Raw genomic sequence first — 17709 nt, 5'->3', positions numbered from 1 at the left:
TTGTCAGACCTAAAGGTGAGAATAATTACAATTAGACCCATAATTCCCCATTAAGAATATAACAGTGAGTTGTCGATGTAGGAGCAGCTATTTAACACTGGCAAAATAATTTAAATTCACCATTGCATATAATAAAAGCAGTAACTTGTATGTGAAAGTATTAATAGACAGAGAAAAGCCCTGTGCCTATCTTCATCAATGTGCAGTTATCTCAAAAGCTCAACCTGAGATACATATTTAGCTTTCTCATAGTTGGATGGAGATATTTTAGAATAGAGAAATAAGAAAAAAGATCAAGCTAATATGCAAAAAGAAGCCCAATTTTGATTAAAATGTACAACACTCATATGGAAAACATAGGAATAGTAGTTTTAAAATTCCTATGCTTTCTTTTGAAGTGTAGAATTATTCAAAGATGAAAATGCTAGTAAACAAGCAATATAAAGGAAGGGTTTCTATACAACATAAGTCAATGCATGTTAATCTTTCAACTTGAAGTTTTATGTTTCCGCTTTTTGCTATTTCCTGTAACATAATCAGATACTTACGTCCAGTTGTCATCCTTCACTACCCAGCTGTCACCAAATTTATTTGGATCCTGTTCTAGGACTTTATCTGGTTTTAGAAAATCATCCAGCTGGTTGTCAGTGTATGTCCCACACAGACCACACAGCTTTCCTTTGAGACTTTCATCAACCTGAATAAAAAGCTCCTGGTCACCATCAAACTTCACCTGGATCCCTATAGAGGTATCAATGACCACATAGTGTCCCTTTAAAGTTACTCTGGCTCCATGCTTCAAATCCACAGGAGGATGAACCTGAACCCCATCCACCTAAAGGAAATAAAATCCAAACAAATACGTAAGTTAATAAAGCTCCCAGGAACAAAGGAAAGGTCCACACTGTGAATAGTATAGTTTTCATCACCAGGCCTTATTCTAGCAATGTAGACCCAGCAGTCTGAAGCTTAGCAGAGCCTAACCAGCTGTATACTTATCCCATCTTGGGCAGGGGTTTGTAGCACAAGTTGAGCTCTGTGTTGTCAAAACTACACAAATAGCAATACTTGGAATAGCTAGTTTAAAGATAGCTCTGGTATATATGAGTCTTAGAGTGTATGGCAAAAACGCTGTTCGATTTTAAAGACCAGATCTGTAAAACTCAGATTTAGATTTAGCTCAGCAGGAGCTTTCTATTATGGATGCAGCTATTGTTTTTTTCTACAGCCTAATGCTGAAAAGATCTGAAGGGACAGAAGGAAGCTATGCTGATTTGAGCCTTATTTAAAAACACATTTCCGTGCCCTCTAGTATGTGCAGTGCTGGAGGTAAATAAAGCAGAGAACCTTGATACAGTTCTGTGGGACAGAAAAAGGCAATGCACAGATACAATGGATTGTTTTTCTTTGAAGTATAACACTTACATAGGTCTCCTTGTTTTTCCTCACAACAATGTGAAGATTTTTCAGTGTGACAGCAATCGAGCTCAAGGCTGTCCAGTTTGGATTTCCTCTATGTTCATTTCTAGTTGTCACTGAAAACCACTCAGAAGAATTTGTGCATGTCTCAACAACTGTATAATTACAGTCTCCTTGGAAATGATAGAGTCTTCCATCAAAGGTTATATAATGTGGATCCCCAAAAATGTGGCAAGTGCTGGGATTCAATGGATAACATCCCAAAAGTCCATTCTGCATCTTGCAAACTTCATTTACTTTGCATGGGTCTGAATCACAAACTACAGTGTTATTTTCAGCACATATACATTGGCCTGCACAGTTTGTTTGCCAAAAAGTTTCTCCTTTCTGTTAGAGACAAAATAAAAAGAGTTAAAAAGAGCTCATGTTACTGGTAAGCTGTAAAATAAGCCCCTGAACTATGTGCTGGAACAAACCTCGTAATATTTTTCATTTTGAAGGCAGCCACAGTTGCTCATGGACACACACTGTCCACCGCTGATGACAAAACCACTGTTGCATTCACAACCCTCCACACAAGGTCCACTGCAATTCTTTGGTACAACAGGGCCAAGGCAGGTTGCAGGACAAGCACTGGTACATGGGTTGTAATGACTGTTGGGAGGGCATGCAACAGCTGAAAAACAAGAAAAGGCTCTGAAGTGATGAACACAATTCACATGAAACCACCATGCAAAAATGGGATTATTTTGAACTCATGACAATGCTTCCTCAGAAATTTCTTTGGAGCCTGAAATTCCTTTCCTATTTTGGTACTAAAAGATAAAAGAGAAAAAATTCTACATGAGAAAGGCATGAATGTTTAAAACATTATATGCTGGCTGCTAAGCACCTTCAACTCCAAGTTAAAACTAAGCCTCCTTCCACCATGTCTAGTATTTAGCTGCTACATTTCTAGGAGTTCACGGACTGCTGAAGGCATTATAGGAAATTATGGAATGCAAAAATCTATGAATGGCAAATATCCAATAAACTCAGAGGTGAACCACCATTGTCAGAGACCAACAGCTACCCTTTCTGCATACCTTCTCTAAATAAAGAACATACATCTTGCCTGCTCTCTGTAGGAAAAAATCGCGGTTTAAATATTATAGAATTTTATTCCTCAATATTTTGAGTGCAAATTTATGTGAAGAATTTCAAAGCTCTAAGTTATGTGAGGTATTGGCTGAAAGCAGCTTCCTCAGACAACAAGAGAGATATTCAAAGTTTCTATTCTCTACGTATACTCACGGCAGAAGGTGGCATTCCTCCAGGGAAGAAGAGTCACACCCGCTGCCTGGCACGCGTCGGCATAGGCTTCCAGAGCACTGCACAGGACCTCCTGACTACCGTTCAGGGCACAAAGGTCGTAGAAGCAGCTCTTCAGGTAGCTCTGGGGGTTGATCACAGCATGGCAGTTCTCAAAAGAGCCGGGCCTGGAGGTCAGCATGCCGCAGAACTCGTCCGAGTGGTAGAGCTTCTCCTCTTCTGCACTGCAGGGTGCGGGGGGCACGGGGACACCGCAAGAGGGGTCGTCGTCTGGGACCTGCCAGCTCTCTCCCAGCGCGTTGGAGTCTGCGGCTTGCTGCCCGTTGGGCATCATGTAATCGTCCTCTCCCCGGCTGTTGAAGTTCCCGCACATGCCACAGGTCAGGTTGAAGTAGGTCGTGGGCACCTTCACCTCCACCGAGTGGTCGGTGTCATAGGACACTTTCAGGTTGAAGTCTGTCTCCAGGCTGATGTAGCGGCCGCTCCTGCTCACTGTGACGGCGCCTCCCGCTGCTCTCACCGGCAGGGTCTGGCGCACCCCGTTGACCTAGGGCAGACACACCCCAATGGGCCCCGGACTTGTACGCAGCCTCCCTGAGGCCTCCCTCGTGGGGAAAACAGGCCCCAGAACCCAGCACAGCACACCGGTGCCCTCGCTCCCCTCACACGCGGGCACCCCTGAGGCTTGGCCAGCCCTGCCTCTTCTCAGCACTGCGCGGGGGCCTGTATTCGACACCGGCCACATTCCCTCTTTCCCTCTTCCTCCTCCAGCCCTTCCACAGCGGAAACACCGTGGAGACAGCGCCCCAGCGGTTTACGGGGAGCCCGCCCCGGCCTGAGACAAAAGGGTCCGGTTTGGGCAAGACCCCGCCAAGAAAAGCCACCCCCATCTTGCAGCCACACCACCCTCATGCCAGCCCAGCTCCCTACCAGCACTTGGCTCTGCTCGTTCTTGACAATTGCAATGCGTTCTCCGTACACCTCAACCAGGACTTCGCGCACGTAGGACACGCTGGGGTTCCCACGATGCTCGTTCTTGGCCTCAATATTGAAGTAGGGCAGGGAGGTGGCATTGGAGCACACTTTGGCCAGGGTGTAGCTGCAGTTCCCCATGAAGTCGTGCCACACGTTGTCAAAGCTGTTGTAGTGAGGGTCCCCATGCACGTAGCAGATGCCGTAAGAGGACGGGAAGCAGCCGGGTTTCCCGTTCTGCACCCCACAGTACTGGCCTGCCGGGCAGGAGGCACTGGAGCACTGGACTTTGCTCCCCCGCCCTGGACACGTGCACTTCGAGGAGCAGGTGTTGTCCGTCCAGAACTCTGAGCCCACGGGGTAGTGCTGCCCGTTGTGCCAGCACCCGCACTGCTGGCTGGGCACGCATCGGTCATTGTAGAGCAGGTACCCGCTGTCGCACACACATCCCTCCACGCACGGCTGGCCACAGGTGTAGGGTGCTGTTGGGTCAACACAGGTAGCAGGGCAGGCTGCAGCGCATGGCTCAAAGTGGCTGTTGGCTGAGCAGGCTGGTGCTGTATAATGAAAGAAAACCTTCTCCATTAATCTTTTTTTTCTATATTTAACTATTTCTTTTTAATATATATATTTTTTAATATCTGAGGGATATCCTGGAGTCCTGAGGCAGTTTGATGCATGCCTTTACCGTCTTACCACTCTTTTAAGGTTTGGATTATTTATTTTCACTTCTAAACAGAATTTCCTAGAGACCTGCTGTCCTGAAGATGGTTGTTGTGAATTTCTACATGGGTCTGAGCATATCATTGTCATGTCCTTTTTCCTACACATGTGCCATGTCTCAGTTACAGATCTGATTTTTAATTCTAGTCATATTGTAATTTCTTAAATTGTTGTTTTTCTCTTCATCAAGATCTGTAATGTTTGTTAAATAATCAGGGTGTGTTAGTGCTCTGCTGTATTTTTAGGTCTTGTTACACACACATGTAAGAATACCAAGCTAATTGGAGCCTTTAAACACAAGCATTTTCTGATGAGAAGTTGTCAGAACTGAAGTTGCCTGAACAATCCTTATTCAGCTTCTATATATGTATATGTTGCTGTTCCATTTTAATGACATATTCTAACTCTATTTTTAACCTACTTCCCTAAGGAGGAATTGCTCAAAGAATTACATTGCACGTTTCTCTGTCCATCCCCCTGTTTATGAAATTTGACCCAGCTGACTTATTGGAAACAATTCTTCAAGGTGAGTAGAGGACAAAAATATAATTCAAGTCCAACAAATGAAATAGGAGCAAGGCAAAGAGGAGAGGTTCTGCAAGCTCCTTCAGCAGAAAGAACAGCTGCAGAGAGGGCTCATTGCTGCTTAGAAACCATGGAATCCATATGGGAAAAAGCCTCAATAATGCCCCCAGCAGAGAAAATGTTCCAATTGGAGACTGCAATCAACCATTAAACAAAAATCCAAAAGAAATCAGGCTGCATTCATTCCAGTGCTTACAGAGCAGTCTCTTTCTGCAGGTTTCCCATCGCCTTCAGGGCACAGAGCACATAACGCACTGCACAGTGTACAGAATCAATAGTTCACGTTCTCTGCATTGCTCCTGCTGTGAGCAATTCTGTTCAGGACTTTCTTCCAGTAGTATTCAAATCCTGTTCTGAAGATAGGGTGATTGATTTCTTTTTTTTTTTTTTTCTTTTTTCCTCTAACATGTGCCTGAATGCTTGAGGAATGTTCATTATTTAATCTTTAACCACATTCACACAAGGAGGGTCCTTATTCCCATCTCACTTCCACCACAGACTTCTGCCCATTATTTCAACACCTGACATCTGTCTTGTATCCCTGTCCATTTCTGTTTCTTTCTCACCCTCATTACCGCACCCTCCACTCCCACTAATGTGGCAACAGTCTGCATTTCACAGGCTTCTTCATTGGCCCTGACCTTTCATTCCATGCCTCTGCCTGTGTCCCCTCCTCTCCCATCTGAATCCATGAGTCACTGTGGCTGTACAGGACACCTCTGATGCTTCCCTCCAGATCCATAGGGATGGATATCCAGCACTCCCTCCTCTCTTACACATGGAAATGAAAGTTGGTGCCAGCAATGGTGTTTCCAACATTCCCCTCCTTTTATCTCAGATATTTTCCTCAGCTCCTCAGATGTGATTCTCCCCCATCCTGCTCTTTTTATACTGCCATTAACTCTGAGTTTCGGATATCTTCCCTTTCTAATCTCAGATTTTTTCCTCCCATCAGCTCTGATCTCAGTATTTCTGCAAGCACAATCAGCTCTGACCCCTGGAACAGTTACCTAGCTTGTGCTTCCGTGTACTCAGCTCTCTGCCTAGCCATTTTCAACCTGTTCTTCCTCTGTTTCCATAGCTTTCTCAGCAAATTCTTGTTTTCCTTTCCGGCTCCCAGTTGCTCTCTCTAAACCTAGGGTCTCCCATTTTGCCCATTCAGCATTCCTCTCCAGTTCCTAATCAAAGCTCATTTCTCATTATCCCTGGCTGCCTGGACTCCTTATCCCCATCTACAGTTCTGCCTTTCACATAGCTCATGCGCCTTCTGTGTTCAGATGAAATGGTTATCTTGATGTGCTCTTGGTGAGGTTGCTGCAGGAAAAGACACAGCTTCCCTTCTGGTAACTGGGTGCTTGGCCACCCTGCAGGGTAGTGAGGCAGGGAGCATAGGAGAAGGCATCTCAGCCTCTCAGCAGGGACAGTGGGTGAAGCTCTCAAATGTCTAGTAAGCAAGAGCAAAATGAGATTTTTTTTCTTCTCAAAGATACTTAAGTTTGGGCACATCTTCCTCAGAATATAAAAAACCCTCTAAGACAAATATCCCCTTCATAGTTAATACCACTCAACAAAAATATAGAGGCACTAGAGGAATTTAAATGAAAAGCCCCCAATTCCATTTTAAGATAGGCTAGACAGTATGTTTTCCTTTCCTCCAGAAACAGTTTAACTATGTTGGCTGAAGTTTTCTAAAGAACTAAAACTTAAGCATATAACTACTGCTGAAATCATTAGCCAGATCAATCAAGATTCAAAATGTGTGAATTCAAAACAGTATTTTGTAATGCTCAGTCTTCAGGCAGTCCTAATTATATCTTCCTGAGGTAATTTCCATTAATCTTTGATACGTACGGCAGAAGGTTGCATTTCTCCATGGCTTCAGAAGGACTCCTGCAGCTTGGCACACATCTGCATAGGCCTGCAGGCTCTGACAGAGGGCTGCATTGTTCAGATGAAGTTCACACAGATCATACTGGCAGGCTTCAGAATAACTGTGTGGATCAACTACTGCATGGCAGTTCTGGAATGGACCTCTGGGACCAGTGATCAGGCCACAGTATTCATTACTTTGGATCATTTGTTTTTCATCAGCAGTGCAATTTGGGGTATGACCATCATCTGGGAAGCACCTAGTGGATAAAAGATGTGGAGAAATTCACTGATGAACTTTGCATGCACAAGTATCCAAGATGCTTTTCAAATCATGTCTAATAAAACTGCAGGGCTGACTGCAAGCTAAGTATGACATATTTGAAAGTTCTACTTTTTCAACAGTTAAGATAGAGACTCAGATTTTACTATGATCTCAACCTTATAACTTTTGAGTGGCCTGGAAGAAACCAAATTTTAACTTTGGCTTTCTTTTAAGTCTAAAAACAAGCTTTGTACATGGAAAGTATCTAGAAAGGGCAAGCAAAAAGTAAAAACATTTTCAATTAAACATATATCATCATTAAATAATATATTCTAAAATTATAAAATAAATAATAAAATATCTCAAAAGTGCTCAAACTAGACTAAAATACTAGTGGGAATCTGAAGATGTTCTATTCAAATTTTCTCTTTTTAGTACAGTTGAAGTTGCTGTGAAACTTTATCCAGATAAATGAAGTAAGTAAGCACTAAAAAGACTGTATGCATGACATTTTTGGCCCACATATAGTAGTTGCTTAAAATAATACTCATTACATAACCATCATCTAAGGCCTGATATCATAATTGGAGTCCTACCTGGAATCATTATAAACCTGCCAACTGTTTCCAAGGCTGGCTGAGTTTGTTTCCATCCCTCCATCTGGGTTAAGGAAGTCATCTGCTTTGTGTCCATTATAATTCCCACATATTCCACAGACTTTAGACATGTAAGGACTGGGAACAGTGATTTCTGCTCTGTGATCTCCATCAAACTTGACCTTCAGCCCAAAATCAGTAGTAACCACAACATACTGCCCACTGAAGGAAATACTGACACCATGTGCCAAGGTCACAGGAAGCACCTGGCTGACTCCATCAACCTGCAGACACAGAGAAAGACAATCTTCATAGTGGCTTTAAAAGAAGTATTTTCATGATGATCCTTTCAGACCATATCTCTTTATTGAGCTTAAGCCTTGCACAGTGAGCCTATAATAGCAGTAGGAACACTAACTGTGTTTTTCTAAGTCTTGCTTAACATATGCTGTATATGGGCACATAAAGTAGGGGCTCAGGATCACACTAATGGAGCTACACATCTTTCCATTTCCAAAAGGAATGTGGTCCAAATGAGCTTGTGTCTGCTCAGAGCAAGGGCTTAGTGAGCTTGACCCAGTTGGCAAAGGACCAATACTTATCACGGTCTGTCAGCATCACCTGCTTACAGACTTTTTTAAAAATTCTGATCAAGCAAGAACATGGTGTAAGATTCAAAAAATGTGGACTAGAATGAATTCTCAGAAAATCTGCAGCGTTAGATTTTGAAAAGGCTTTTTCTTTTTCTCTTTTTCTTTTTCTTCTTTGTATACGAAATGTCAGACAATAGAAAGCAAGAGTGTCTAAGTAAAAGTATACATATACTTTTACATACATATACATACATACACATATACAAGGAAACATACAATAAAATTAACATATACTTAGCATATAATGAAATCAATAAAGAAATACAAGGACAAGATATAGAAAAGAAGCAGTTGGAAAAATATGCATATCAAGTTCACTCTTTTTCTAAGATCAGATGGGAAAGGTCCTATTGTACATTTAAACTTCTGTCTCCTGTCACATAAAACACTGCACTATTTTCTTATCAGAAGGGCAGTAGTGAAGTAAGGTGATCTATTCATTTATTGTAGGTTTTGAATCCAACATCTGTCTCCTGCTGTGGCCCTTTATACCATGGAAAAGAGCCGTAAAGAAGTGTTAAAAACACAATAGCCGCTCAAATGACAGGATCAGTATGAGGAAAGTAATCAGATTGTCCCTTGGGGACTCTCTCATCTGGCCCTGCTTTATGGCAAGTGCCAGGTGTTAAGTGAAGTTATCACTGATGTGAAATAACCAGGTATCAGGGATGAGCATGCAGCTTTGCAAGCCACCATACAGGATCAGCAAATAACCATCAGCACAAACTCTGTAAATGCCTCTTTATTCCCTGCTGCAGACCATGCTTGGGAATGGGGGTCAAACTAGAAAGGTAGGGTAGCCCACCTACTCCATCTGGAGTGTCAGCTGTAATCCTATCTCTTAGCAACACAGCAAAAAATCTTAGCCTATGTTTTCAGTCCTAAAATCCCAAAGCTTACTTTACAAGACTCCATACTACTACACCTAAATATCTGACTCCCCTCTAAATATTACTGGATGTTTGCTGGCAATTTGTACCCAGTGTACTACAATTTCTGCATTCACAGCAGAAGTTACTGATGAAATATAGTGGGTTCCAACATTACCTTAACAACTTTGTTTTTACCCAGATTGATCCTGTAGTCATACACATCGATGTCCGCATATTGAACGTAGGACACACGAGTATTGCTTCCCCTGTGCTCATTGGCCGCTTCCACATTGAAGTAGGGCAGTGAGCTGTTACTCTCACACAGCTTGGAGAGGGTGTAAGTGCAGGTGCCCATGAAGTCATGACGCTGGTTGTCGAATGTGTAATAGTGAGGGTCCCCATATATACTGCAAATTGCTTTTGGAGACAAGAAAAAGGAAAATGTTCTCGTTAAAACATGGGTGCATCCAGAAAAGCCACTTCCTTGCAGTGGGAAAATACTGTCATCCCTATTTTGCATGTTACATATGGGAGAACTGAAGCAATGACAAGTTTACATGGGATAGAACAATGCCATGGAGACATACCCAGAGAAATCAACTGAAGTAAGTAGCGCTGTTAGAAAAAAACTCAGGTGCCCTTCTACAATGTATTGGCTAGCATAGATATTTGGCTAAAATTACCTGTCGCTGGAGGTTGGATAGGTTTTGTCGGTGTAGGTATTGATGGCACAGGAGTGGAAACTGCATCTGTTGGTAGAAAAGACAAGGCAATACAATGAGTTATAACATTAAGGAGTATACACTATGTACCCACCAACATATGTGAATTTCTACATACTATTCACCAGCTTAAATTGGAACTTTTTTCATCGAAGCAAATGGAACTGCCTCTATTTAAAAACAAGCATTTGAGGAAATATGGGTCTTTTGAGTTCTTAGGGAAGCTTGTCTGACTGTTGGCTGGATGACAGCAACTGAGCTTGTCCCTGCATGCTTCTCTGGAGCTGGAAATGTATATACAACTGGATATGTGATTCCCTCTAGTGTGCACATTAAGGCAGTGAAGGTCATAACATCTGCAAGTGTTGGCAGGACTGGGAATGAGTAGCCTGCCAGCAGGTACGACACAGCAGAAGCAAATGACTCTCAGGACACTGGTAGTTTCTAATCAGAGAGGTTTGTTATTTCTTCAAAAGGATATTTATTTTTTTGGAAAGTGAGAGCTGTATGAGTTTCCTAGTGACAGACACAATAAACAGTGGTGTTGTGGAGGCTTTGCTGATGCCTGCTTCTGATTGCTGACACATTCTAGCATCTTCTCCACCTATTCTTTATCCACCACAAAATGCATGTGTGAGCTAGCAGAACCAAGGTAAGTATGCTCTTCATGTCATACTCATTCCACTGATGACTTCTGAATGATGGCAAATCTGTGTCTCTGGAAGTACAACAGACCGACCAAAACCTTCAGAGCATAAATGTATTCACTCCTGCCCCTTCGCAGAAAAAATAGCTTTCTTCATTCAGCTACTCTCCTATCACACCCTTGTGAGCCCTCCACTGTGGACTGTGTGTGTGATAACACTCACTGTATGAGGAGATAAACAAGTGAGGAATTGGTTCATGCAGAATAATGTTTTCCATATATTTATGGGTGCACTATAGGAATATAATTGCACAAATGAATTCACAAGTAAGACAATGTCTTCTGTATGATTTACACTACTAACAACATTACTTATAGGGTTTATAGTACAGCAAGCAACTCATATGAGAGCAAGGTAGAGATCTTTGAACAACTGATGGAGTAATTGCATACTGCGACAGTACTGTTTTTATGCTGACTATGTGATTCAAAACCCAGTTTGATGCGGATGTTTTGCATGATACTTATGAAAATAATTTAGATGAAGCCAGTAGACTTCACATAACTTGAAGTTATTATATATTGCTAAACCTCTGAATAAAGTGACCCCTTTTACTTACATGCCCTGGCTTCTTGTACAACTGCTTTTTACATTTCCCCTTCTTCACAACCAGCTCCCTGCTTCTGTGCAACCTCAGATTTTGCACATTCAGCACAGAACTGTGCCTTTTGCTTTTTCAAAATCAGGAAAAAATATAGGAATTCTGATAATGGCTGTATTCCCAAAGGATATTTCCCCAAAAGCCTTAAAGTAACTGTTAAAGAGGCAAGAAAAAGTGCAGAAGAAAACCTCTTCCTAACATAACTGCCTCTCAAGATGTAAGGTGAAGAAGTTCTGCAAATGACAACATGAATATCAGCCATAATAACCGAAAGACTGCCTATTAAAGTTGTCTTGGAAACTACTTTTTCATGTAAGAAATAGACATATATTTGTTTATTCATGAGTTTGATTAAAACCTCTATTCAATCAAACATTCTTGTGGAAACAAAAAGGTTAGGAGGAATTTGCTTTTCATCAGAGCTAACTATTCATTTAACTTTCATTCTATTAGTAGCCATACGGTTGAACAGAGAGAGGATCACCTTTCTCCTGTCTCTTGGAGTTACATTAGTGCACCATCCAGTGGCTGAATCATGTGCTGATATGCCTGGGAACACTAAGTACTGGCTCTACCTGGCCCTCAGAAAAAAGCCCCAAATATTTTTCACAGAATTTTAAAGAAAATGATATGTTCTGAGGGTTTGACCTTGAATGGAACTCTTCATCCTCCAAAGATCCTGGTTAGTTAATGTAAATCTGAGACATTTATTGTCTTTATATAAACAGTGCTTCACAAGGAGAGGTGGTTTCTATTGAGACCTTAAGACATTTCCTATATCATATTCAGTAAGCCTCTTGTACAATTCATATTTTAAAAGTGCTGTATGCATAGCAGTAAACCAGTAAAGATAGTCTGAAACTGTAATTCACTTCTAGATCCTGGCCATCCACAGCTTTTGACAGTCTTGGCTGGTTTGTTACAGGGGCAGGGATCAAGCTCATATTGCTGATTCATAGTCAGAGCCAGTGGTACACCTCGGCTTTACTGACTGGCTGTTATTTCTCTGTGTAACATATGGCAGTGCTGTGTGTTTGCTGAACTCGAATGGGTAGACATTTGCTGTTAAATGTTGAATGGAGCATTTAATCTGGAATCCAAGACCAATCTGCATAGCCTTGGTTAGGTTTAGAGATACACCACAAACTCAGAATAGAGGTAAAGCTTGCTAGAACTCTTGAAAATGGTCACTTTTCAGAGAAGGAGACAGCTTATTCCAACTATGTTTGAGGCAGTGAGGAAAGATTTGGGAAGAAAGTCAGACAAAATAAAAAACATTCAAATGAACAGAGCTGTAAATGTTGTGTCATTTCTCTTTTGTGGTTTGGACTTGTGAGGATTTTCTACATTTTGTATGGAATTGAATGATGGTCAACTTCTTAAACAGAGATGAGGAAAGAGTGTGCACTATGATGCAAACATAGACTTACCACAGGACCCATCCCTTACTCGCACATTGTCCAGCGCTGTGTCCCCATACTCTGTCAGTCCTCGGACAGCCTCAAAAATGACCTAGGCAGAATGGAAAGTGAGCTGTTCAGGCCAATGCAAGAGCGTTTCCCTCAGCACATTTTCAAAGTTTCCTTTCTAGCCCACCTCTAAAGGCATCAAAGAAGCTGAGGGTGGAGCAGTTTTCCTAGCTTTCTTCAGAAGGCTAAAAAAAATATTCTGTAATAAGGTAAGGACTTGAAGAAATACAGTCCTCTATTTTGCTGGCTGATAAATGACCTGTGAGGATTAGTTGTCTAGATTCTACAGCGGAGTCCAATGCAGGCAGCATCCCAAAGTTTAAATCTTAACTCACGGCAAAACAAGCTGCATTTGAGTAAGGCATCTAAAATCCATGATCTCGTGATAGAATGAGGAAGGGAAGGAAGGAAAAAGAGAGAAGACTAAACATATTTTATCTTCTAAATAACAGCACCAGTGAAACTCAGGAGGTCGTTTCTTTCTTCTCTTAGTTCATTGGCACAGGGTGTGAGGCTACCATATTTGCAAAATGCAAAAAATTGTATTTTTTGGCTTACACGCACAACTCTTTACAGCCTGCAAGAGAAGGACAAATCATACATGGTAACACCATACAAAGAAATTTATTCTGAAAATATATTACCTTTATCCTTCTCTGTGTTGAAAAAGTATGAGTAATGGCACCATACATCCATGAGGAACTCTGATTTCCCTTCCGACTCCAAACCAGAAATTCCCCTGCTATATCTTGGATAAGCACTCTCAGCTCATTCATGTCTTCTGACCCAAACATATAGTACCAGAAGTCTATGCATATTTTTTCAGAAACCACAATATCTGGGCTCTCAAGTCTGTTAGTGTCAAATGGGATCAGATTACTTGCTTCTTGATAGATGAAATATCCTTCTGCAGAGTGAAAAGAATAAAAGTATTGCTGAATCTTTGAATCCTGCTAATTGTCATTTAAAACCGAAGTACAACCCAGCTCTGGAAGAAATCAAGAGCATCTTCAGCAGTAAAGCTGTAAAAGCAAAGCAGTACAAAGTAAAGAAGAAAGTGTTTGCAATTTGGTGGTTAGCACCATGTAGTTATCCAAAGTAGAACATGAGCTGGAGAGCAAAGCAAACACACCTGATCTTATACAAACAGTTATTTTGGGCTCACAAATAAAGATGTAGGCCTTTTCCAAGAGATAGCACCTCCTGCTACAGTGCCCCATTGATCCATATTCAGTTTCCTCTTTCCTCAGAGGAAAATAATGCAATCTACTGTACACCTTCTCTTAGAGGACACATTTTCTTTCAAAGATTTTGGTCTCAAGACAAGCAAATTCTTGGCACAAGGAAATTCCAACCCTTCAATATTTGTTTTTGTCTCAAAATGGAAGGGACAGAAAGAAATACAAAATTTACTGCATAATGAAATGTGTAGAAAGAATTCAGCCCACCAAAATATTTGGTTCAACATTATCAAAAGGAATGAACCTTTCCAAAATTTAGAAAATCAGAATGTTTACTTCTGGGATGAGGAAATTATCTGAAATATTATAGTTTGAATTGGTTCAATATGAGATGAAATTTTCCTATTGTGCATTAGAAATGATTTAAGATCTTTATGAGGGCTGAAGTTTTTTGTGTTCCCACAACTTCTTTGGGCTAAGATCAAAGTTAAATTTCCCTAACGTTGTTAAAGTCAGTTCTCTCCCATTTGACTATGGAAAGGAATCAAACAGAAATGAATGACAATATGGCTCCAAACATACCATCCAACATCGAGTTGAATATTTTAGCATTTTTATTGGGGAGAGGGAAATGTAAGTAACTTGATGTTAAATGTTCTGTGTCAGTTCAAAAAGTAAACCACTTTTATTTGCATGAATCCAACTTCAAAGTATTTAATTTCTTCCTTCAACAGAGAATTTTAATTTTTATGAGCAAAAATGCAGAAAATAATTTAACAGAAATTCCAGCTAATTACTGAGTCTGACAGTTGCTGACCTTTCCAATCTGGGGATAATTGCAGAAAGTAATATGACTGCCAACTGATCCCCCATTAATGGACCTGTTAGTGCAGGGCTAATAGTTCAGACAAATTGAGATACAGCCATATTAACCATTCTTTTGATGATATAATCACATTAGACCTCAGTTTTTCAATCACATGTAGCTGAGGACGAGCTTTTTAAAGATATTTTTTAATTTCAGACTTGATCTTGTAATACTCTTTGCCAGCGTGAACGTTATCTAGTGTCAGCAATCGTTTATTGCCATTAACTGATATCAGTGTAATTTGGCCACAAAAACTCTCTTGAATAAATAATCTGTTGCACGTCACTGCATTCTCTGTGAAGTATTAGCATGAAGTAATTAGCATGCTTCTGCTTCCCTGCACTGATAAAGATTTCCAACCCATAATGGGGCAACCCAGCTTTATTCACGGAATTGACATGGTGAAAAAGTCAAAGTCAGTTGTCAGCAGGAAAGCAAACTATCATTTCAAAGGGCTTCATGAACCTCATTTTTTCCAAAAAACAAAAAAAAGGGGGGGGGGGGAAGAAGAAAGCTTGTAAAGCTGTCTTCTGAAAGGAAATCAACAATGTCTTAACTGAGCACTTACTTCCATCAGGATAGTCTCCACTGGGACCTGTTCCATCAGTTGGAGTGTCATGCTTGGTTCGTATCCACATTCCCTGGTTCACATCGCAAGGTTGGGTCCAGTCGCAAAATGGTCTTGAATTGTTGTTAAAATCACATCTGGCAAGGTAAGCTGAAACACAACACGTTAATGTAAGTAAGAGGAGCTAGTATGCTCAGAATCTGCCTGAGACATTAGGAGCACTAATGACATGCAGTTACCTGTTTCAGGTTCCCATGTTCCCAAGTCACCAGTTGGTCTTTGCTTGATCCTGCCAATAAAATATAACATAGTGAAGCCCCTGTGGATTTAGTAACTCAAAAACTGTATAAGAACGATTGTTTTAACAACATGTACATAATGGAGACATACACTGTGAACACGAATGGGACTTTAACATATGCCTTTGGGTATTCTTACTGAATTACTGCCCAAACCCAGGGCTTCATAAATGTCTCACTCTCTGTCTTCCAGTCTGTCCTTACTTCTTCATGATAAAGCTATGAGAGTGAGACAAACGTGGGACATGTTCACTTCCTCTAAGGGTGGAAGGATCCTCTGCTCTGTATCCCATTAAACTGAAAGGAGACCAACTCTCCTAGACACGAGGAGCTACAGAATGGATGGCTGGGTGCAGCTCAGCCCAAACAATGCAACGACAGCCCAAACAATAACAGCAAAGTCTTGCTATTAACTTGCCTGTGGCATTGTCACCTCCACTCTTGCAAAGCAAGGTACGTAAGTGCCAGTAAACTGCAGTACCGCATATCTAATAGGCATTTGTTGGAAGGATTGTATTTCCTGTATCTATTGCAAATCCCTTACAACCCCAGGTTGTCATCTCATTCACTTCTTCCTCTACTTTACCCTGAAAGTGATGCAGAGCAAGGGCAGTTATAACTGTGTAGTCCTTGTGGCACTACAAAGTCCTGCAGAGATGAGCTGACACCAGACCATGATATCACCAGAGTACACAGCATGGATGGATGGCTGTTTGGGTACTTTGCATAGGTAACTGATTTCCAGAACTGCAAGGCTACAGTAGCAGCTCTTGACATGCTCTGATGGTGGTCCACAGCTTCAGGGGGCAGGGTTCAGCTTCAGTTTCTGTGATGTGCCCCTCCCTAATTCTCCTTATTGTACTTGACACAGCATAAAGGGTCTGTCCTTAAGTGAATGCATCACTGTGATTATCCCCACTGCCCCTCAAGATCTAAGCAATGATATTCAAAGAAACTAGGGGGCTTAAGAGCAAATATCACACAAACAAGATCTATTTCATCAATGACATGCACAAAGCAATTGGAAAGCAGACTGAGCTAAAGCTAAAGAGGAAAGAGAAGGAGTGAAGACAGATCAAGAAAGAAAATTTTCTTTACTGTTTATTCCTGGATTTCTTCCTCCATAAGAAAGAGCACGCTGTGACAATATTGTCATTTAGGCTCTACTCAGTGCTCTCTTTAAACTGTTACATACCAGACAAGCCCAAAGGCAAAGGGTGCTACTGTAAGTAAAATCACAGAATCAGAAAACATTTGATAACTACTGTGGATATTTTGGCCAGATCTCTCCCTTTCAGATGTGCCATTAGAAATCCACATTTGTTACAGATTTCTCTCATAGCCAGAAGCCAGTGCAGAATTAGGTGACAACAAAACTGAATTATTTCTCCATTTTAAAAATGACATGGTTCAATTGTACAATAGCCCACATTTATAAAGTGAAGAAAAAATATTTATCTTTAACATTAGCTAAGCTTCTTGAATTAAGATACATTCAGAACTGTGCTACTTACCCTGTGGTATCCAGCACTGAAATACACAGCAAAATTAAAGTGCATTGTAAGTGCCAAAGAGTCCCCATGCTAGAAGACAGAGTTAAGTCTGTTTGGTACACTCTGCATTGTAATCCACCAGCTTTACTCAGCTAGAGAGAAATGAGGACGACCTACAGTGAAACAGAAGAATATATTGACCAGAGGGTGGAGACAATCATAAAAATCCGTTCAGCCATGTGTCAGTACTGCTCCCTAGGTTATCTACCTCAAGAAATCACGTATTACCAGAAAACATATTCTGCATCACTTGATTTGACACCCTTTGTTGTTTCCTAAAGAAATCAGTTTGAATTTGCTTATTTTTGGTGCTGCTGTTGCATGTTTAAAAAGTCTGCCCTTTTAAATGGATTTTTTTTCCACACTGATGGCAAGAAAACATACTTCATTTTTACTTCATGGTAGTGCAAGTGTGATTTCTCCTACGCATTGAATTTTCTCTCATTCTGAAACTAACATTCAGCAGAGCAGCAGAG

General features: G+C 41.1%; 1 protein-coding gene across 1 annotated transcript in view; it reads right to left on the bottom strand.

Annotated features, from left to right (window-relative positions):
- Positions 1–17323, bottom strand: part of LOC112979363 (uncharacterized) — a 97398-nt gene extending 80075 nt beyond the window's left edge. The window contains exons 1-14 of the mRNA XM_064517176.1: positions 17195–17323; positions 15621–15670; positions 15382–15531; positions 13409–13671; positions 12726–12807; positions 9949–10014; positions 9441–9682; positions 7741–8024; positions 6862–7139; positions 3661–4259; positions 2713–3277; positions 1896–2095; positions 1426–1806; positions 549–835 (exon numbers count right to left, since the gene is read on the bottom strand). Of these exons, the coding sequence (XP_064373246.1) occupies positions 549–835; positions 1426–1806; positions 1896–2095; positions 2713–3277; positions 3661–4259; positions 6862–7139; positions 7741–8024; positions 9441–9682; positions 9949–10014; positions 12726–12807; positions 13409–13671; positions 15382–15531; positions 15621–15670; positions 17195–17262 (3515 nt within the window). The 5' untranslated portion in view covers positions 17263–17323. The remainder of the gene's footprint in view (positions 1–548; positions 836–1425; positions 1807–1895; positions 2096–2712; positions 3278–3660; positions 4260–6861; positions 7140–7740; positions 8025–9440; positions 9683–9948; positions 10015–12725; positions 12808–13408; positions 13672–15381; positions 15532–15620; positions 15671–17194) is intronic.
- Between the last annotated feature and the right edge of the window lie 386 nt (positions 17324–17709).

The sequence above is a fragment of the Dromaius novaehollandiae genome, chromosome 9 (genome assembly GCF_036370855.1).
Source record: "Dromaius novaehollandiae isolate bDroNov1 chromosome 9, bDroNov1.hap1, whole genome shotgun sequence".
Classification (NCBI taxonomy): Eukaryota; Metazoa; Chordata; class Aves; order Casuariiformes; family Dromaiidae; genus Dromaius; species Dromaius novaehollandiae.
The sequence above is the reverse complement of the archived record's forward strand: the minus strand, read 5'-3'. Positions and strand labels throughout refer to the sequence as shown.